Source organism: Ranitomeya imitator, chromosome 5 (genome assembly GCF_032444005.1).
Source record: "Ranitomeya imitator isolate aRanImi1 chromosome 5, aRanImi1.pri, whole genome shotgun sequence".
NCBI classification, from domain to species: Eukaryota; Metazoa; Chordata; class Amphibia; order Anura; family Dendrobatidae; genus Ranitomeya; species Ranitomeya imitator.
In genome coordinates this window covers 708,801,837-708,824,350 of record NC_091286.1, presented here as the reverse complement: position 1 = coordinate 708,824,350, position 22,514 = coordinate 708,801,837, and the positions used below count along the sequence as shown (strand labels likewise).

Here is a 22,514-nt window from a genome sequence, read left to right as displayed (position 1 = left end):
GCCGAGGATGCCGAGGTGTGGGAGGAGACGCCGAGGTGTGGAAGGAGATGCTGTCGGAGCGGAGGATGCCGAGGTGTGGGAGGAGACGCGGTGGGAGCGGAGGATGCCGAGGTGTGGGAGGAGACGCGGTCGGAGCGGAGGATGCCGAGGTGTGGGAGGAGACGCGGTGGGAGCGGAGGATGCCGAGGTGTGGGAGGAGACGCGGTGGGAGCGGAGGATGCCGAGGTGTGGGAGGAGACGCGGTCGGAGCCGAGGATGTGGAGGTGTGGGAGGAGACGCGGTTGGAGCCGAGGATGTGGAGGTGTGGGAGGAGACGCCGAGGTGTGGAAGGAGATGCTGTTGGAGCGGAGGATGCCGAGGTGTGGGAGGAGACGCGGTGGGAGCGGAGGATGCCGAGGTGTGGGAGGAGACGCGGTGGGAGCGGAGGATGCCGAGGTGTGGGAGGAGACGCGGTCGGAGCGGAGGATGCCGAGGTGTGGGAGGAGACGCGGTCGGAGCGGAGGATGCGGCGGTGTGGGAGGAGACGCGGTCGGAGCGGAGGATGCCGAGGTGTGGGAGGAGACGCGGTCGGAGCGGAGGATGCCGAGGTGTGGGAGGAGACGCGGTGGGAGCGGAGGATGCCGAGGTGTGGGAGGAGACGCGGTCGGAGCGGAGGATGCCAAGGTGTGGGAGGAGACGCGGTCGGAGCGGAGGATGCCGAGGTGTGGGAGGAGACGCGGAGGATGCCGAGGTGTGGAAGGAGATGCTGTCGGAGCGGAGGATGCCGAGGTGTGGGAGGAGACGCGGTGGGAGCGGAGGATGCCGAGGTGTGGGAGGAGACGCGGTCGGAGCGGAGGATGCCGAGGTGTGGGAGGAGACGCGGTGGGAGCGGAGGATGCCGAGGTGTGGGAGGAGACGCGGTGGGAGCGGAGGATGCCGAGGTGTGGGAGGAGACGCGGTGGGAGCGGAGGATGCCGAGGTGTGGGAGGAGACGCGGTGGGAGCGGAGGATGCCGAGGTGTGGGAGGAGACGCGGTGGGAGCGGAGGATGCCGAGGTGTGGGAGGAGACGCGGTGGGAGCGGAGGATGCCGAGGTGTGGGAGGAGACGCGGAGGATGCCGAGGTGTGGGAGGAGACGCGGTGGGAGCGGAGGATGCCGAGGTGTGGGAGGAGACGCGGTGGGAGCGGAGGATGCCGAGGTGTGGGAGGAGACGCGGTGGGAGCGGAGGATGCCGAGGTGTGGGAGGAGACGCGGTGGGAGCCGAGGATGCCGAGGTGTGGGAGGAGACGCGGTGGGAGCCGAGGATGTGGAGGTGTGGGAGGAGACGCCGAGGTGTGGAAGGAGATGCTGTCGGAGCGGAGGATGCCGAGGTGTGGGAGGAGACGCGGTGGGAGCGGAGGATGCCGAGGTGTGGGAGGAGACGCGGTCGGAGCGGAGGATGCCGAGGTGTGGGAGGAGACGCGGTGGGAGCGGAGGATGCCGAGGTGTGGGAGGAGACGCGGTGGGAGCGGAGGATGCCGAGGTGTGGGAGGAGACGTGGTGGGAGCGGAGGATGCCGAGGTGTGGGAGGAGACGCGGTCGGAGCGGAGGATGCCGAGGTGTGGGAGGAGACGCGGTGGGAGCGGAGGATGCCGAGGTGTGGGAGGAGACGCGGAGGATGCCGAGGTGTGGGAGGAGACGCGGTGGGAGCGGAGGATGCCGAGGTGTGGGAGGAGACGCGGTGGGAGCGGAGGATGCCGAGGTGTGGGAGGAGACGCGGTGGGAGCCGAGGATGCCGAGGTGTGGGAGGAGACGCGGTGGGAGCCGAGGATGCCGAGGTGTGGGAGGAGACGCCGAGGTGTGGAAGGAGATGCTGTCGGAGCGGAGGATGCCGAGGTGTGGGAGGAGACGCGGTGGGAGCGGAGGATGCCGAGGTGTGGGAGGAGACGCGGTCGGAGCGGAGGATGCCGAGGTGTGGGAGGAGACGCGGTGGGAGCGGAGGATGCCGAGGTGTGGGAGGAGACGCGGTGGGAGCGGAGGATGCCGAGGTGTGGGAGGAGACGCGGTCGGAGCCGAGGATGTGGAGGTGTGGGAGGAGACGCGGTTGGAGCCAAGGATGTGGAGGTGTGGGAGGAGACGCCGAGGTGTGGAAGGAGATGCTGTTGGAGCGGAGGATGCCGAGGTGTGGGAGGAGACGCGGTGGGAGCGGAGGATGCCGAGGTGTGGGAGGAGACGCGGTGGGAGCGGAGGATGCCGAGGTGTGGGAGGAGACGCGGTCGGAGCGGAGGATGCCGAGGTGTGGGAGGAGACGCGGTCGGAGCGGAGGATGCGGAGTTGTGGGAGGAGACGCGGTCGGAGCGGAGGATGCCGAGGTGTGGGAGGAGACGCGGTCGGAGCGGAGGATGCCGAGGTGTGGGAGGAGACGCGGTGGGAGCGGAGGATGCCGAGGTGTGGGAGGAGACGCGGTCGGAGCGGAGGATGCCGAGGTGTGGGAGGAGACGCGGTCGGAGCGGAGGATGCCGAGGTGTGGGAGGAGACGCGGAGGATGCCGAGGTGTGGGAGGAGACGCGGTCGGAGCGGAGGATGCCGAGGTGTGGGAGGAGACTCGGTCGGAGCAGAAGATGCCGAGGTGTGGGAGGAGACGCGGTGGGAGCGGAGGATGCCGAGGTGTGGGAGGAGACGCGGTGGGAGCGGAGGATGCCGAGGTGTGGGAGGAGACGCGGTTGGAGCCGAGGATGTGGAGGTGTAGGAGGAGACGCCGATGTGTGGAAGGAGATGCTGTCGGAGCGGAGGATGCCGAGGTGTGGGAGGAGACGCGGTCGGAGCGGAGGATGCCGAGGTGTGGGAGGAGACGCGGTGGGAGTGGAGGATGCCGAGGTGTGGGAGGAGACGCGGTCGGAGCGGAGGATGCCGAGGTGTGGGAGGAGACGCGGTCGGAGCGGAGGATGCCGAGGTGTGGGAGGAGACGCGGTCGGAGCAGAAGATGCCGAGGTGTGGGAGGAGACGCGGTGGGAGCGGAGGATGCCGAGGTGTGGGAGGAGACGCGGTGGGAGCGGAGGATGCCGAGGTGTGGGAGGAGACGCGGTTGGAGCCGAGGATGTGGAGGTGTGGGAGGAGACGCCGAGGTGTGGAAGGAGATGCTGTCGGAGCGGAGGATGCCGAGGTGTGGGAGGAGACGCGGTCGGAGCGGAGGATGCCGAGGTGTGGGAGGAGACGCGGTCGGAGCGGAGGATGCCGAGGTGTGGGAGGAGACGCGGTCGGAGCGGAGGATGCGGAGGTGTGGGAGGAGACGCGGTCGGAGCGGAGGATGCCGAGGTGTGGGAGGATGCCGAGGTGTGGGAGGAGACGCGGTGGGAGCGGAGGATGCCGAGGTGTGGGAGGAGACGCGGTCGGAGCGGAGGATGCCGAGGTGTGGGAGGAGACGCGGTCGGAGCGGAGGATGCCGAGGTGTGGGAGGAGACGCGGAGGATGCCGAGGTGTGGGAGGAGACGCGGTCGGAGCGGAGGATGCCGAGGTGTGGGAGGAGACGCGGTCGGAGCAGAAGATGCCGAGGTGTGGGAGGAGACGCGGTGGGAGCGGAGGATGCCGAGGTGTGGGAGGAGACGCGGTGGGAGCGGAGGATGCCGAGGTGTGGGAGGAGACGCGGTTGGAGCCGAGGATGTGGAGGTGTGGGAGGAGACGCCGAGGTGTGGAAGGAGATGCTGTCGGAGCGGAGGATGCCGAGGTGTGGGAGGAGACGCGGTCGGAGCGGAGGATGCCGAGGTGTGGGAGGAGACGCGGTGGGAGCGGAGGATGCCGAGGTGTGGGAGGAGACGCGGTGGGAGCGGAGGATGCCGAGGTGTGGGAGGAGACGCGGTGGGAGCGGAGGATGCCGAGGTGTGGGAGGAGACGCGGTGGGAGCGGAGGATGCCGAGGTGTGGGAGGAGACGCGGTGGGAGCGGAGGATGCCGAGGTGTGGGAGGAGACGCGGTGGGAGCGGAGGATGCCGAGGTGTGGGAGGAGACGTCGGAGAGGAGGTGTGGGAGGAGACGTCGGAGAGGAGGTGTGGTAGGAGACGTCGGAGAGGAGGTGTGGGAGGAGACGTCGGAGAGGAGGTGTGGGAGGAGACGTCGGAGAGGAGGTGTGGTAGGAGACGCTGTCGGAACGGAAGATGCGGATGTGTGAGAGGTGATGCTGTCGGAGTGGAGGTGTGGGAGGAGACGTCGGAGCGGAGGATGCGGAGGTGTGGGAGGAGACGCGGTTGGAGCCGAGGATGTGGAGGTGTGGGAGGAGACGCCGAGGTGTGGAAGGAGATGCTGTCGGAGCGGAGGATGCCGAGGTGTGGGAGGAGACGCGGTCGGAGCGGAGGATGCCGAGGTGTGGGAGGAGACGCGGTCGGAGCGGAGGATGCCGAGGTGTGGGAGGAGACGCGGTGGGAGCGGAGGATGCCGAGGTGTGGGAGGAGACGCGGTCGGAGCGGAGGATGCCGAGGTGTGGGAGGAGACGCGGTCGGAGCGGAGGATGCCGAGGTGTGGGAGGAGACGCGGTCGGAGCGGAAGATGCCGAGGTGTGGGAGGAGACGCGGTGGGAGCGGAGGATGCCGAGGTGTGGGAGGAGACGCGGTGGGAGCGGAGGATGCCGAGGTGTGGGAGGAGACGCGGAGGATGCCGAGGTGTGGGAGGAGACGCGGTCGGAGCGGAGGATGCCGAGGTGTGGGAGGAGACGCGGTGGGAGCGGAGGATGCCGAGGTGTGGGAGGAGACGCGGTGGGAGCGGAGGATGCCGAGGTGTGGGAGGAGACGCGGTGGGAGCGGAGGATGCCGAGGTGTGGGAGGAGACGCGGTGGGAGCGGAGGATGCCGAGGTGTGGGAGGAGACGCGGAGGATGCCGAGGTGTGGGAGGAGACGCGGTGGGAGCGGAGGATGCCGAGGTGTGGGAGGAGACGCGGTGGGAGCGGAGGATGCCGAGGTGTGGGAGGAGACGCGGTGGGAGCGGAGGATGCCGAGGTGTGGGAGGAGACGCGGTGGGAGCCGAGGATGCCGAGGTGTGGGAGGAGACGCGGTGGGAGCCGAGGATGTGGAGGTGTGGGAGGAGACGCCGAGGTGTGGAAGGAGATGCTGTCGGAGCGGAGGATGCCGAGGTGTGGGAGGAGACGCGGTGGGAGCGGAGGATGCCGAGGTGTGGGAGGAGACGCGGTCGGAGCGGAGGATGCCGAGGTGTGGGAGGAGACGCGGTGGGAGCGGAGGATGCCGAGGTGTGGGAGGAGACGCGGTGGGAGCGGAGGATGCCGAGGTGTGGGAGGAGACGTGGTGGGAGCGGAGGATGCCGAGGTGTGGGAGGAGACGCGGTCGGAGCGGAGGATGCCGAGGTGTGGGAGGAGACGCGGTGGGAGCGGAGGATGCCGAGGTGTGGGAGGAGACGCGGAGGATGCCGAGGTGTGGGAGGAGACGCGGTGGGAGCGGAGGATGCCGAGGTGTGGGAGGAGACGCGGTGGGAGCGGAGGATGCCGAGGTGTGGGAGGAGACGCGGTGGGAGCCGAGGATGCCGAGGTGTGGGAGGAGACGCGGTGGGAGCCGAGGATGCCGAGGTGTGGGAGGAGACGCCGAGGTGTGGAAGGAGATGCTGTCGGAGCGGAGGATGCCGAGGTGTGGGAGGAGACGCGGTGGGAGCGGAGGATGCCGAGGTGTGGGAGGAGACGCGGTCGGAGCGGAGGATGCCGAGGTGTGGGAGGAGACGCGGTGGGAGCGGAGGATGCCGAGGTGTGGGAGGAGACGCGGTGGGAGCGGAGGATGCCGAGGTGTGGGAGGAGACGCGGTCGGAGCCGAGGATGTGGAGGTGTGGGAGGAGACGCGGTTGGAGCCAAGGATGTGGAGGTGTGGGAGGAGACGCCGAGGTGTGGAAGGAGATGCTGTTGGAGCGGAGGATGCCGAGGTGTGGGAGGAGACGCGGTGGGAGCGGAGGATGCCGAGGTGTGGGAGGAGACGCGGTGGGAGCGGAGGATGCCGAGGTGTGGGAGGAGACGCGGTCGGAGCGGAGGATGCCGAGGTGTGGGAGGAGACGCGGTCGGAGCGGAGGATGCGGAGTTGTGGGAGGAGACGCGGTCGGAGCGGAGGATGCCGAGGTGTGGGAGGAGACGCGGTCGGAGCGGAGGATGCCGAGGTGTGGGAGGAGACGCGGTGGGAGCGGAGGATGCCGAGGTGTGGGAGGAGACGCGGTCGGAGCGGAGGATGCCGAGGTGTGGGAGGAGACGCGGTCGGAGCGGAGGATGCCGAGGTGTGGGAGGAGACGCGGAGGATGCCGAGGTGTGGGAGGAGACGCGGTCGGAGCGGAGGATGCCGAGGTGTGGGAGGAGACTCGGTCGGAGCAGAAGATGCCGAGGTGTGGGAGGAGACGCGGTGGGAGCGGAGGATGCCGAGGTGTGGGAGGAGACGCGGTGGGAGCGGAGGATGCCGAGGTGTGGGAGGAGACGCGGTTGGAGCCGAGGATGTGGAGGTGTAGGAGGAGACGCCGATGTGTGGAAGGAGATGCTGTCGGAGCGGAGGATGCCGAGGTGTGGGAGGAGACGCGGTCGGAGCGGAGGATGCCGAGGTGTGGGAGGAGACGCGGTGGGAGTGGAGGATGCCGAGGTGTGGGAGGAGACGCGGTCGGAGCGGAGGATGCCGAGGTGTGTGAGGAGACGCGGTCGGAGCGGAGGATGCCGAGGTGTGGGAGGAGACGCGGTCGGAGCAGAAGATGCCGAGGTGTGGGAGGAGACGCGGTGGGAGCGGAGGATGCCGAGGTGTGGGAGGAGACGCGGTGGGAGCGGAGGATGCCGAGGTGTGGGAGGAGACGCGGTTGGAGCCGAGGATGTGGAGGTGTGGGAGGAGACGCCGAGGTGTGGAAGGAGATGCTGTCGGAGCGGAGGATGCCGAGGTGTGGGAGGAGACGCGGTCGGAGCGGAGGATGCCGAGGTGTGGGAGGAGACGCGGTCGGAGCGGAGGATGCCGAGGTGTGGGAGGAGACGCGGTCGGAGCGGAGGATGCGGAGGTGTGGGAGGAGACGCGGTCGGAGCGGAGGATGCCGAGGTGTGGGAGGATGCCGAGGTGTGGGAGGAGACGCGGTGGGAGCGGAGGATGCCGAGGTGTGGGAGGAGACGCGGTCGGAGCGGAGGATGCCGAGGTGTGGGAGGAGACGCGGTCGGAGCGGAGGATGCCGAGGTGTGGGAGGAGACGCGGAGGATGCCGAGGTGTGGGAGGAGACGCGGTCGGAGCGGAGGATGCCGAGGTGTGGGAGGAGACGCGGTCGGAGCAGAAGATGCCGAGGTGTGGGAGGAGACGCGGTGGGAGCGGAGGATGCCGAGGTGTGGGAGGAGACGCGGTGGGAGCGGAGGATGCCGAGGTGTGGGAGGAGACGCGGTTGGAGCCGAGGATGTGGAGGTGTGGGAGGAGACGCCGAGGTGTGGAAGGAGATGCTGTCGGAGCGGAGGATGCCGAGGTGTGGGAGGAGACGCGGTCGGAGCGGAGGATGCCGAGGTGTGGGAGGAGACGCGGTGGGAGCGGAGGATGCCGAGGTGTGGGAGGAGACGCGGTGGGAGCGGAGGATGCCGAGGTGTGGGAGGAGACGCGGTGGGAGCGGAGGATGCCGAGGTGTGGGAGGAGACGCGGTGGGAGCGGAGGATGCCGAGGTGTGGGAGGAGACGCGGTGGGAGCGGAGGATGCCGAGGTGTGGGAGGAGACGTCGGAGAGGAGGTGTGGGAGGAGACGTCGGAGAGGAGGTGTGGTAGGAGACGTCGGAGAGGAGGTGTGGGAGGAGACGTCGGAGAGGAGGTGTGGGAGGAGACGTCGGAGAGGAGGTGTGGTAGGAGACGCTGTCGGAACGGAAGATGCGGATGTGTGAGAGGTGATGCTGTCGGAGTGGAGGTGTGGGAGGAGACGTCGGAGCGGAGGATGCGGAGGTGTGGGAGGAGACGCGGTTGGAGCCGAGGATGTGGAGGTGTGGGAGGAGACGCCGAGGTGTGGAAGGAGATGCTGTCGGAGCGGAGGATGCCGAGGTGTGGGAGGAGACGCGGTCGGAGCGGAGGATGCCGAGGTGTGGGAGGAGACGCGGTCGGAGCGGAGGATGCCGAGGTGTGGGAGGAGACGCGGTGGGAGCGGAGGATGCCGAGGTGTGGGAGGAGACGCGGTCGGAGCGGAGGATGCCGAGGTGTGGGAGGAGACGCGGTCGGAGCGGAGGATGCCGAGGTGTGGGAGGAGACGCGGTCGGAGCGGAAGATGCCGAGGTGTGGGAGGAGACGCGGTGGGAGCGGAGGATGCCGAGGTGTGGGAGGAGACGCGGTGGGAGCGGAGGATGCCGAGGTGTGGGAGGAGACGCGGTCGGAGCGGAGGATGCCGAGGTGTGGGAGGAGACGCGGTGGGAGCGGAGGATGCCGAGGTGTGGGAGGAGACGCGGTGGGAGCGGAGGATGCCGAGGTGTGGGAGGAGACGCGGTCGGAGCGGAGGATGCCGAGGTGTGGGAGGAGACGCGGTGGGAGCGGAGGATGCCGAGGTGGGAGCGGAGGATGCCGAGGTGTGGGAGGAGACGCGGTGGGAGCGGAGGATGCCGAGGTGTGGGAGGAGACGCGGTGGGAGCGGAGGATGCCGAGGTGTGGGAGGAGACGCGGTGGGAGCGGAGGATGCCGAGGTGTGGGAGGAGACGCGGTGGGAGCGGAGGATGCCGAGGTGTGGGAGGAGACGCGGTGGGAGCGGAGGATGCCGAGGTGTGGGAGGAGACGCGGTGGGAGCGGAGGATGCCGAGGTGTGGGAGGAGACGCGGTCGGAGCGGAGGATGCCGAGGTGTGGGAGGAGACGCGGTGGGAGCGGAAGATGCCGAGGTGTGGGAGGAGACGCGGTGGGAGCGGAGAATGCCGAGGTGTGGGAGGAGACGCGGTGGGAGCGGAGGATGCCGAGGTGTGGGAGGAGACGCGGTCGGAGCGGAGGATGCCGAGGTGTGGGAGGAGACGCGGTCGGAGCGGAGGATGCGGAGGTGTGGGAGGAGACGCGGTCGGAGCGGAGGATGCCGAGGTGTGGGAGGAGACGCGGTCGGAGCGGAGGATGCCGAGGTGTGGGAGGAGACGCGGTGGGAGCGGAGGATGGCGAGGTGTGGGAGGAGACGCGGTCGGAGCGGAGGATGCCGAGGTGTGGGAGGAGACGCGGTCGGAGCGGAGGATGCCGAGGTGTGGGAGGAGACGCGGAGGATGCCGAGGTGTGGGAGGAGACGCGGTCGGAGCGGAGGATGCCGAGGTGTGGGAGGAGACGCGGTCGGAGCAGAAGATGCCGAGGTGTGGGAGGAGACGCGGTGGGAGCGGAGGATGCCGAGGTGTGGGAGGAGACGCGGTGGGAGCGGAGGATGCCGAGGTGTGGGAGGAGACGCGGTTGGAGCCGAGGATGCGGAGGTGTGGGAGGAGACGCCGAGGTGTGGAAGGAGATGCTGTCGGAGCGGAGGATGCCGAGGTGTGGGAGGAGACGCGGTCGGAGCGGAGGATGCCGAGGTGTGGGAGGAGACGCGGTGGGAGCGGAGGATGCCGAGGTGTGGGAGGAGACGCGGTCGGAGCGGAGGATGCCGAGGTGTGGGAGGAGACGCGGTCGGAGCGGAGGATGCCGAGGTGTGGGAGGAGACGCGGAGGATGCCGAGGTGTGGGAGGAGACGCGGTCGGAGCGGAGGATGCCGAGGTGTGGGAGGAGACGCGGTCGGAGCAGAAGATGCCGAGGTGTGGGAGGAGACGCGGTGGGAGCGGAGGATGCCGAGGTGTGGGAGGAGACGCGGTGGGAGCGGAGGATGCCGAGGTGTGGGAGGAGACGTCGGAGCGGAGGTGTGGTAGGAGACGTCGGAGCGGAGGTGTGGGAGGAGACGTCGGAGCGGAGGTGTGGGAGGAGACGTCGGAGAGGAGGTGTGGTAGGAGACGCTGTCGGAACGGAAGATGCGGATGTGTGGGAGGTGATGCTGTCGGAGTGGAGGTGTGGGAGGAGACGTCGGAGCGGAGGATGCGGAGGTGTGGGAGGAGACGCGGTTGGAGCCGAGGATGTGGAGGTGTGGGAGGAGACGCGGTTGGAGCCGAGGATGTGGAGGTGTGGGAGGAGACGCCGAGGTGTGGAAGGAGATGCTGTCGGAGCGGAGGATGCCGAGGTGTGGGAGGAGACGCGGTCGGAGCGGAGGATGCCGAGGTGTGGGAGGAGACGCGGTCGGAGCGGAGGATGCCGAGGTGTGGGAGGAGACGCGGAGGATGCCGAGGTGTGGGAGGAGACGCGGTCGGAGCGGAGGATGCCGAGGTGTGGGAGGAGACGCGGTCGGAGCAGAAGATGCCGAGGTGTGGGAGGAGACGCGGTGGGAGCGGAGGATGCCGAGGTGTGGGAGGAGACGCGGTGGGAGTGGAGGATGCCGAGGTGTGGGAGGAGACGCGGTGGGAGCGGAGGATGCCGAGGTGTGGGAGGAGACGCGGTGGGAGCGGAGGATGCCGAGGTGTGGGAGGAGACGCGGTCGGAGCGGAGGATGGCGAGGTGTGGGAGGAGACGCGGTGGGAGCGGAGGATGCCGAGGTGTGGGAGGAGACGCTGTGGGAGCGGAGGATGCCGAGGTGTGGGAGGAGACGCGGTCGGAGCGGAGGATGCCGAGGTGTGGGAGGAGACGCGGTGGGAGCGGAGGATGCCGAGGTGTGGGAGGAGACGCGGTGGGAGCGGAGGATGCCGAGGTGTGGGAGGAGACGTCGGAGAGGAGGTGTGGGAGGAGACGTCGGAGAGGAGGTGTGGTAGGAGACGTCGGAGAGGAGGTGTGGGAGGAGACGTCGGAGAGGAGGTGTGGGAGGAGACGTCGGAGAGGAGGTGTGGTAGGAGACTCTGTCGGAACGGAAGATGCGGATGTGTGAGAGGTGATGCTGTCGGAGTGGAGGTGTGGGAGGAGACGTCGGAGCGGAGAATGCGGAGGTGTGGGAGGAGACGCGGTTGGAGCCGAGGATGTGGAGGTGTGGGAGGAGACGCCGAGGTGTGGAAGGAGATGCTGTCGGAGCGGAGGATGCCGAGGTGTGGGAGGAGACGCGGTCGGAGCGGAGGATGCCGAGGTGTGGGAGGAGACGCGGTCGGAGCGGAGGATGCCGAGGTGTGGGAGGAGACGCGGTGGGAGCGGAGGATGCCGAGGTGTGGGAGGAGACGCGGTCGGAGCGGAGGATGCCGAGGTGTGGGAGGAGACGCGGTCGGAGCGGAGGATGCCGAGGTGTGGGAGGAGACGCGGTCGGAGCGGAAGATGCCGAGGTGTGGGAGGAGACGCGGTGGGAGCGGAGGATGCCGAGGTGTGGGAGGAGACGCGGTGGGAGCGGAGGATGCCGAGGTGTGGGAGGAGACGCGGTGGGAGCGGAGGATGCCGAGGTGTGGGAGGAGACGCGGTGGGAGCGGAGGATGCCGAGGTGTGGGAGGAGACGCGGTGGGAGCGGAGGATGCCGAGGTGTGGGAGGAGACGCGGTCGGAGCGGAGGATGCCGAGGTGTGGGAGGAGACGCGGTGGGAGCGGAGGATGCCGAGGTGTGGGAGGAGACGCGGTGGGAGCGGAGGATGCCGAGGTGTGGGAGGAGACGCGGTGGGAGCGGAGGATGCCGAGGTGTGGGAGGAGACGCGGTGGGAGCGGAGGATGCCGAGGTGTGGGAGGAGACGCGGTGGGAGCGGAGGATGCCGAGGTGTGGGAGGAGACGCGGTGGGAGCGGAGGATGCCGAGGTGTGGGAGGAGACGCGGTGGGAGCGGAGGATGCCGAGGTGTGGGAGGAGACGCGGTCGGAGCGGAGGATGCCGAGGTGTGGGAGGAGACGCGGTGGGAGCGGAGGATGCCGAGGTGTGGGAGGAGACGCGGTGGGAGCGGAGGATGCCGAGGTGTGGGAGGAGACGCGGTGGGAGCGGAGGATGCCGAGGTGTGGGAGGAGACGCGGTGGGAGCGGAGGATGCCGAGGTGTGGGAGGAGACGCGGTGGGAGCGGAGGATGCCGAGGTGTGGGAGGAGACGCGGTGGGAGCGGAGGATGCCGAGGTGTGGGAGGAGACGCGGTGGGAGCGGAGGATGCCGAGGTGTGGGAGGAGACGCGGTCGGAGCGGAGGATGCCGAGGTGTGGGAGGAGACGCGGTGGGAGCGGAAGATGCCGAGGTGTGGGAGGAGACGCGGTGGGAGCGGAAGATGCCGAGGTGTGGGAGGAGACGCGGTGGGAGCGGAGAATGCCGAGGTGTGGGAGGAGACGCGGTGGGAGCGGAGGATGCCGAGGTGTGGGAGGAGACGCGGTGGGAGCGGAGGATGCCGAGGTGTGGGAGGAGACGCGGTCGGAGCGGAAGATGCCGAGGTGTGGGAGGAGACGCGGTGGGAGCGGAGGATGCCGAGGTGTGGGAGGAGACGCGGTGGGAGCGGAGGATGCCGAGGTGTGGGAGGAGACGCGGTGGGAGCGGAGGATGCCGAGGTGTGGGAGGAGACGCGGTCGGAGCGGAGGATGCCGAGGTGTGGGAGGAGACGCGGTCGGAGCGGAGGATGCCGAGGTGTGGGAGGAGACGCGGTGGGAGCGGAGGATGCCGAGGTGTGGGAGGAGACGCGGTCGGAGCGGAGGATGCCGAGGTGTGGGAGGAGACGCGGTCGGAGCGGAGGATGCCGAGGTGTGGGAGGAGACGCGGTCGGAGCCGAGGATCTAATGAAGTAAACTGTATTAGACGGACAGATGTGCAGGAGCAGAGGAGATCTAAGAGTAGATGTCATGGAAGTTGAGGAGACTCAGGGGTTGCCTCTTAGGTGAATAATGATTAATGTGTGGAGGACATAATCTATAACGTGAGGCTACAGTCGTGTGGTTCAGATCGTGCCTATAAACTGTGTTGTCTCTTCCGTAAGCTGCTTTGTGGAGGACGCCACCGACCCCACAGGTAATGTCTCCTTTCTCTCTGTGCTAGTTGTTTATTAGTGTGGTGTGTCCTGTGTCAGGTCCACACTGACTTTTCAGGCATCGTCCCCCTCTTCTTAGTGTTCTTTTTTAGATCAGATTTGCAGTCTGTGTTATATAAACCCTATGAAGGGTATATAATGGAGCATCATTACGATATCCCTCATCCATTTGTCCCAATCGCCTCCTCCGCAAAAGTGTTTTTTGGCCATTCATGGCCTTCAACTGGGCTTTGTCCTAAACTGGCGCAGTTCTCCCGGTGTACATGGTATTGGTATTTCATACATAATGTAAGTCTGGAATTTGGGTGACGCATTGAGAAACTGCCAAATCGAACCCCTATCATTCACCAGCCAACTCCACCACTTCTGCAGGCTCTGTGTGCCGACATGTCTGCAGGTCCATCTGCCTCCATTTCTTCTCCACGACCCCCCACTGCCTCCTTCCCGGGCCTGTGCGCCGCTGTGACCAGAAGTGCTGTTTTCTTTGCCTCTTGTAATATTGTGCTGGCTCTATCCCTGTCTGTCCTGTCTTCTCTACAGATGGGCAGAGATCGGCGTGTGGTGGCTGGGACCTCCAGAGGCTGTGACCTGAAGGCTGCAGGTGTGTAGGGATCACGTCAGTATCGCCTTCTTTCTAAATCATGGCAGTAACTCCCATAAATCATAAGATGTGGAGGGAGGTGGTTCATTGCTGGTCGGTTGTGTGCGTGACTGATAAATCCTAGTATTTGTGTCTCTGTAAGAAAGTTTTATTCAGTTTGTGTTTGGATGTCTTGTCTTCTTCTCGCCTTCTCTTTTTTTTTTCTGTACATCACTCCATTTCATACATAATCAGTATCGTCACATGGTTCACATTCATGAGATGTCCAAGAAAATGGTTCATCACCCAGATCTTCAGAAACTTCACAAATAACTTGCTGATCCTTCATCACATTGATCCAGGGAGCTCTACAGATATTGAATCCATGCTCACGATCTTTAGAAGATCCACAGATGCAAAATAAAATCATCACTGTGATCTTTAGGAAATCTACAAAGAAATAACTCATCATAACTACTGTTCTCAAACTCACCTGGTCCATGAGCATTATCTTCATCAAAATCAACTCCAATAAGTAGGCCTTAATCATCATGACCTTCAGAAGTTCATTCTATGAAGTGCTGTAGATAATTGAAAACCATCATGAGCTTTAGAAGGTCCACAGATAGTGGACCATTTATCGGGTTCTTCAGATGAGCCACAGATAAATGATCTGATGTTCAGAACCTCTGCAACTAACAATCCTCATGGTGGTCTTCAAAGCTCCTGAGATAAGGATGCATCATGATGTTTATAACATCCGCTGATAAATGATCTCTCATAATGATTTTAAGAAGCTTCACAAATCGATTTCCCCCCCCCCCCCCCCCATCATAATCATCTAAAAGGATCCGTCATCATCATGTCCTTTAGAAGCTCTGCAGATAAATGAGGCTTTATCCTTGTGATCTTCTGGACCTCCACAGATCAGGCATCATCCAGATCTAACCATTTTCGATCATTGTGATGATTTTCCAGGGTTGTAGTCATTCGAGCAACAAATTTTCAAGACTTTCCTGATGACTTCTTCTGGTGCTAATGTTGAAGAGATCCTACAGCGAGGAGACAGACTGTCATCCATAATATGTAATGTTCTGAGTGCTTGACTGACTGCGGATCTCTCATCCCAATGTGGTGAATGGAAGACTACCTCGAGTAGTGGCCTATGGCTTCCGTCCTGCTGTCTCCACCGAACAGTTGACAGGTTGGAGAACTACCTCACTGCCACCCACAAACCTCCCGTGACACGCAGAAGCTTCTATGGTAGAGCGGATGAAAATGGGTTTGGGGTTCTCGATGATGACATTTCTAGTTTGTCAATGCACCATGCATGGTTCCTGCCACCAGGAGGACAGCCTGGCTGCTGGTTCCAGGTGGTGGTGGCTGGTACACAGTTCTTATTTTTACCACATTTCCTTATTTGTCAAAAAAAAAGCTTAATAAATTATCTTCTGGAATTAGTTATTTTCTGTCATTGATGAGGTTACTGGTGAGAGTGACGGTGTCCTGGTGACAGGCTGTGATGTGTAGTAGGTCTGTATGTTATCATATGGCTGCAGACCAGCAGCTAAGGACACAGTCTGCGTCACGACAAGCTGGGGGACATTGGCAGATGGGTGTACGGGCATTGTATATTAATGGGTGATTTGGTCCTGGCCGATGGATGTTGGTCACCACAGTGTGACACCTCAGTGTTCTCCTGGTTGTCACTAATGGAATGATAATGGTTTCATAATTTTGGCAATTGGAGAAAATCACTGTCACGCCATAAGCGGCGATAAAGGGACAGGACGGCGCACCTGTCCCTGCCACTATAATGGGGCCCTGGCTTTCCCTTATCTCAGGGGTACCTATGATGGTTAGGAGGCCCGAGCCGCCAGCGTATACCTGTCTCCTGTGCAGGCCCTATCAGTGGCCCCCTCTCCCCCCAAAGGAGGTGGACTGCACCAGTGTAACAATACAACAAATAACAGGGTATACAGACAAGGTAACTAAAAGTCTCAAACTCACCAAATGCTCACACAACCACAGAGGAAACACAGAGAATGGAAGAGAAGGAATAAACTAGGAAGGAAAACAGGTTTAAACATGCAACCAAAACAGCAAACACCAATCTAACATAGTAACATAGTTAGTAAGGCCGAAAAAAGACATTTGTCCATCCAGTTCAGCCTATATTCCATCATAATAAATCCCCAGATCTACGTCCTTCTACAGAACCTAATTGTATGATACAATATTGTTCTGCTCCAGGAAGACATCCAGGCCTCTCTTGAACCCCTCGACTGAGTTCGCCATCACCACCTCCTCAGGCAAGCAATTCCAGATTCTCACTGCCCTAACAGTAAAGAATCCTCTTCTATGTTGGTGGAAAAACCTTCTCTCCTCCAGACGCAAAGAATGCCCCCTTGTGCCCGTCACCTTCCTTGGTATAAACAGATCCTCAGCGAGATATTTGTATTGTCCCCTTATATATTTATACATGGTTATTAGATCGCCCCTCAGTCGTCTTTTTTCTAGACTAAATAATCCTAATTTCGCTAATCTATCTGGGTATTGTAGTTCTCCCATCCCCTTTATTAATTTTGTTGCCCTCCTTTGTACTCTCTCTAGTTCCATTATATCCTTCCTGAGCACCGGTGCCCAAAACTGGACACAGTACTCCATGTGCGGTCTAACTAGGGATTTGTACAGAGGCAGTATAATGCTCTCATCATGTGTATCCAGACCTCTTTTAATGCACCCCATGATCCTGTTTGCCTTGGCAGCTGCTGCCTGGCACTGGCTGCTCCAGGTAAGTTTATCATTAACTAGGATCCCCAAGTCCTTCTCCCTGTCAGATTTACCCAGTGGTTTCCCGTTCAGTGTGTAATGGTGATATTGATTCCTTCCTCCCATATGTATAACCTTACATTTATCATTGTTAAACCTCATCTGCCACCTTTCAGCCCAAGTTTCCAACTTATCCAGATCCATCTGTAGCAGAATACTATCTTCTCTTGTATTAACTGCTTTACATAGTTTTGTATCATCTGCAAATATCGATATTTTACTGTGTAAACCTTCTACCAGATCATTAATGAATATGTTGAAGAGAACAGGTCCCAATACTGACCCCTGCGGTACCCCACTGGTCACAGCGACCCAGTTAGAGACTATACCATTTATAACCACCCTCTGCTTTCTATCACTAAGCCAGTTACTAACCCATTTACACACATTTTCCCCCAGACCAAGCATTCTCATTTTGTGTACCAACCTCTTGTGCGGCACGGTTTCAAACGCTTTGGAAAAATCGAGATATACCACGTCCAATGACTCACCGTGGTCCAGCCTATAGCTTACCTCTTCATAAAAACTGATTAGATTGGTTTGACAGGAGCGATTTCTCATAAACCCATGCTGATATGGAGTTACACAGTTATTCTCATTGAGATAATCCAGAATAACATCCCTCAGAAACCCTTCAAATATTTTACCAACAATAGAGGTTAGACTTACTGGCCTATAATTTCCAGGTTCACTTTTAGAGCCCTTTTTGAATATTGGCACCACATTTGCTATGCGCCAGTCCTGCGGAACAGACCCTGTCGCTATAGAGTCCCTAAAAATAAGAAATAATGGTTTATCTATTACATTACTTAGTTCTCTTAGTACTCGTGGGTGTATGCCATCCGGACCCGGAGATTTATCTATTTTAATCTTATTTAGCCGGTTTCGCACCTTTTCTTGGGTTAGATTGGTGACCCTTAATATAGGGTTTTCATTGTTTCTTGGGATTTCACCTAGCATTTCATTTTCCACCGTGAATACCGTGGAGAAGAAGGTGTTTAATATGTTAGCTTTTTCCTCGTCATCTACAACCATTCTTTCCTCACTATTTTTTAAGGGGCCTACATTTTCAGTTTTTATTCTTTTACTATTGATATAGTTGAAGAACAGTTTGGGATTAGTTTTACTCTCCTTAGCAATGTGCTTCTCTGTTTCCTTTTTGGCAGCTTTAATTAGTTTTTTAGATAAAGTATTTTTCTCCCTATAGTTTTTTAGAGCTTCAATGGTGCCATCCTGCTTTAGTAGTGCAAATGCTTTCTTTTTACTGTTAATTGCCTGTCTTACTTCTTTGTTTAGCCACATTGGGTTTTTCCTATTTCTAGTCCTTTTATTCCCACAAGGTATAAACCGCTTACACTGCCTATTTAGGATGTTCTTAAACATTTCCCATTTATTATCTGTATTCTTATTTCTGAGGATATTGTCCCAGTCTACCAGATTAAGGGCATCTCTAAGCTGGTCAAACTTTGCCTTCCTAAAGTTCAGTGTTTTTGTGACTCCCTGACCAGTCCCCCTAGTGAAAGACAGGTGAAACTGTACAATATTGTGGTCGCTATTTCCTAGATGCCCGACCACCTGCAGATTTGTTATTCTGTCAGGTCTATTAGATAGTATTAGGTCTAAAAGTGCTGCTCCTCTGGTTGGATTCTGCACCAATTGTGAAAGATAATTTTTCTTGGTTATTAGCAGAAACCTGTTGCCTTTATGGGTTTCACAGGTTTCTGTTTCCCAGTTAATATCCGGGTAGTTAAAGTCCCCCATAACCAGGACCTCATTATGGGTTGCAGCTTTATCTATCTGCTTTAGAAGTAGACTTTCCATGGTTTCTGTTATATTTGGGGGTTTGTAACAGACCCCAATGAGAATTTTGTTACCATTTTTCCCTCCATGAATTTCGACCCATATGGACTCGACATCCTCATTTCCTTCGCTAATATCCTCCCTTAAAGTGGACTTTAGACAAGACTTTACATAGAGACAAACCCCTCCTCCTCTCCGATTTTTACGATCCTTTCTAAACAGACTGTAACCCTGTAAGTTAACTGCCCAGTCATAGCTTTCATCTAACCATGTCTCGGTTATTCCCACTATGTCAAAGTTACCTGTAGATATTTCTGCTTCTAGTTCTTCCATCTTGTTTGTCAGGCTTCTGGCGTTTGCGAGCATGCAGTTTAGAGGATTTTGTTTTGTTCCAATCTCCTCGCTGTGGATTGTTTTAGAAATGTTCTTACCTCCCTTCTGAGTATGTTTTCCTGGATCTTCTTTGTTCAAGTCTAATGTTTTTCTTCCCGTCCCCTCTTCTTCTAGTTTAACGCCCTCCTGATGAGTGTAGCGAGTCTTCTGGCGAATGTGTGTTTCCCAGGCTTGTTGAGGTGTAGTCCATCTCTGGCGAGGAGTCCATCGTACAAGTAATTCACACCGTGGTCCAGGAATCCGAATCCTTGTTGTCTGCACCATCGTCTTAGCCAGTTGTTTGCATCAAGGATCCTGTTCCATCTCCTGGTGCCATGCCCGTCTACTGGAAGGATAGAAGAAAAAACTACCTGTGCATCCAGTTCCTTTACTTTCTTCCCCAACTCTTCAAAGTCTTTGCAGATTGTCGGTAGGTCCTTCCTTGCCGTGTCATTGGTGCCAACCTGTATCAGAAGAAATGGGTGGACGTCCTTGGAGTTGAAGAGCTTTGGTATCCTATCGGTCACATCCTTGATCATCGCACCTGGAAGGCAGCATACTTCTCTTGCGGTTATGTCCGGTCTGCAGATGGCTGCTTCTGTGCCTCTCAGTAGTGAGTCTCCCACCACCACCACCACTCTTCGTTGCTTCTTGGCTGTACTTTTTGCTGTCACTTGTTGCTGTGTGCCCTTTTCTTTTTTGCTTGCTGGTATTGCTTCATCCTTAGGTGTGCCATCCTCATCCTCTACAAAGATTTGATATCGGTTCTTCAGTTGTGTGGTTGGTGATTTCTCCATGGTCTTCTTGCTTCTTTTGGTCACATGCTTCCACTCATCTGCTTTTGGAGGTTCTCTGACACTTTTTGCACCTTCTGTGACCAGTAGAGATGCTTCTGTTCTGTCTAGAAAGTCTTCATTCTCTTTGATGAGTTTCAAAGTTGCTATTCTTTCTTCCAGACCCCGCACCTTTTCTTCTAAAAGGGCCACTAGTCTACACTTCTGACAGGTGAAATTGGATTCTTCTTCTGGTCGATCTGTGAACATGTAGCACATGCTGCAACTCACCATGTAGGTTGTCACATCTGCCATGTTGCTCCTAGATCCTGCTGACTTGCTGTGTGTTTTCCTTCTTGTGTAATCTACTCAGCCAAGCTCTCTTGCATTAATGTCCTACTGTCTCTGTAAATAAACCTCCAACTCCAACACTATGCTCCTTCAACCTCCAAGCCTGGCAGCAGAACTGATCACTGACAATAGCTGAAGTCAGGACAGGGTCTATATAGAGGATCAGATTACGAAATCCACTTCAGCTGAGAGAGACCCAGCTCTCAGCAACTTGGCAATAAAGTTAACTCCTGCACTGCCGGCACAAAGCAGCCAGGTCAGAATACAGGTGAAGAGCTTCTGTTCACTGTGTGTGAATGAGGCCCAGAGCGCTGTGGTTCTCTGGAACCTCTCTGTCGCGGTAGCCCCGTGACAATCACTCATCGTTGTTGTCGTGTGTGCTTGTTCCTTTAAATAGCCGTCGGTGCATCCTGAAAATTCTTAAAATTGTCACAATCTAAGGAGATGGAACAGTGAAAACGTTTACTGTCTGTAGACGGTCGTGGTACAGGCAGCTGCACGTCACGCTGAAGCCTGGACCTCACTAGCGCGGTGCCGACATAATGGGGATATAGAGATTGTTCAGCGTAGGAGAGGTATCTAGACTAATTCTGCTGCCTACCTTACCAACCCATGTAATGAGGGTCTGACCGTGGTTGCACGGACAGGCTGGGACCCAGCCATGCCATTTATCAGATGCGAGGAGTTGTCCTCCCTATAACCCATGTACAGCGATCTGGACATCTGCACTCACGCTACAGCGGCTCCTGGGTTGGGGTCACGGAGTCAACTACTCACTGGTGTAGGCTGGCAGAAATGGTCAAGTAACTGGGTCAGAACTAGGAGGGCTGAGCAGGACTGGGGCCCAAATATGGACACCCAGCAATGGGGAGCTAAATCAATGCAATGTCCACCTCAAAGAGAGCGAGGTCTCGTCCTTACCTCCACTAAAGGCAGAAACCTGAAAATCGGCTCAGCCGAAAAAAGGAACTGGAATATAAGTAAGTATGCCTGCAAAATAGGAGCATGTTCACATTGGCCGCCATTAAACACAACCTAAGACAGAAACAATAGGAACATAGCCTGCTGTACGTTAATAAGGAAAAGCAATAGCGCATATTAATTTTTTGGGGGGTTAATGAATAGAAACAAGCAAAGCAGGCACCGACTAAAGCAGAATAGATCAACTACATCATCTGGCAGCTCCCAGCAGTAAGCTGGAAATGTTACATGGGTCTGGTGCACACACACCTATACTGCCAAACTGGAGGGCACTACAGATCCCAGCCTTCCTAGTCTCGGTGGCTTGCATGAGCTTTCACCACCTGAGGTCACCTGCAGAACTAATACTGTGGCGCCTAGTGACAGACATGGCAGGAGCAGGTCCCGGAGGAGATCCGAGTACAGCGGTAGGGATTGGCCTTCTCGCAGTGAAAGGGTTAGTCGATGTGGAGCAGGGGCACCATTTTACTTTCCAAGGGGGGCGCCAACCTCCGCTGCCAGGTAGTGAAGAGAGAAGGGGAAAGCAGACGATGACTGGGCCCTTTACTCTTGAAAGAAATGATGAGCTGTAGCACAACACTGGTCGTGCTGAAAAAGTGGGGGAGGAGTGTGAGGAGCAGGCCACTGACTAAAGACTACTGGACGTAGAGTGGAGTCCACGGCTCTAAGGAATGCAGACTTCTTCCCAGCTCTGGTTACGTCGATCTTGTGTTTTATTAGAGATTTGCTTGCTCTTCTGGTTAAGGTGCGCAATAAAATGTTAATGGACCGGGAGGGGCGCCATGAGGGACAGTTCACATGTACACATACCATGCTCACGTAGGCCCCTGAGGCGGAGATTTGCGGGCTGGATCTTGTGTATACGGACAGTCATACATGAGATTGGTAATACGGTAAAGCAATCATTCCGTTCCTCTCGTTAGTGTCCACCGGCCTCAATGAAGCCATTGTTCCCCGAGTCACTAGTCCCATTATGTGAATGGGGTTAGTAGGCCCAGTTGAGCCAACACCACAGGGAGTCTCACATTGCAGTCCTAGGTGAGGGGCTCAGGAACATAGCTCCATGAATGCACGGTTAGTTTTTTTGGGGGGTTGTTTCCTAGGGGCAGGGCTCAATTCCAGGGGGCGGCTTTGGGTATTTAGGCTACTGGCTAGGTAATGGGGGAAGAGTTGTTTCCTCCTCGAGTTGGATAACGTTCTATGGTCATGTTTCCACCCTCTGAAGGAGCATAGGCTGTGAGTGCAGACTATATCTGTGGGAGATAGAAAAGCTGTGGGCCAACTAAAAGTTGGATTTGGTGGGTATCACCTAGTACGGGGGGCAGTGGAACTACCGGTACCTGGTTGGGATCTTGTGCACTTGGACCATCACATTGTGGCCATCTACTTGGTGTTGCTGTAAGGCTGTGGACATAAGAAATAAAACTAATTGCATCATTAACCTGCTGAGGTGATTGATACAACCTCAAATCTTCTCAATATTGTTCAACAATTTTGGTTCTCAAGTCCTCAGACAATTCTCTTTTCCTCTTTCTGTTCTCCATGCTTAGCGTGGTGCACACAGACACACGATGCAAAGATTCAGGTGTGATTTTCATGTTGCCCACACCTGTTACTTGCCACATGTGGGTGTGAACAAGCATCACATGCTGGAAACAAAGCTGTTTACCCACAATTTTGTCCAACTTACTTTTGGGGTTTTGTGTGAAATTATGTCCAATTTGCCTTTTTTTTCTCTTTTTTTTGTGTTGGTTGAATGCACACAGAGGAATAAACCTGTGTATAACAAAATGTGTGTAATTGCAATAATTTTGTATGTATGAGGTATATTGAATTTATCTCCAGACTGGTCGCACCGTGTGGACATGTTTCAGAGCAGCTGGGAATCGTATACAACATATAGGAAGATGTTGGCATCAGATGTAAGACGATACCGAAACTAACAAAAGCACAACATAAAGAAATAAGACGAGACAAAAAG

At 58.4% G+C, this 22,514-nt stretch overlaps 1 protein-coding gene across 2 annotated transcripts in view; it reads left to right on the top strand.

The window, feature by feature from the left end:
• The window catches only part of LOC138638900 (low density lipoprotein receptor adapter protein 1-B-like), a 91,959-nt gene extending 77,072 nt beyond the window's left edge, over positions 1–14,887 (top strand). The window contains exons 9-11 of one of the 2 annotated variants that reach the window (XM_069728616.1): positions 12,794–12,825; positions 13,385–13,445; positions 14,403–14,879. In XM_069728616.1, coding sequence (XP_069584717.1) covers positions 12,794–12,825; positions 13,385–13,431 — 79 coding nt within the window. In that variant the 3' untranslated portion in view covers positions 13,432–13,445; positions 14,403–14,879. Of the gene's footprint in view, positions 1–12,793; positions 12,826–13,384; positions 13,446–14,402 lie in introns of both variants that reach the window. The other variant, XM_069728617.1, reaches the window with a different exon arrangement.
• Positions 14,888–22,514: the final 7,627 nt, after the last annotated feature.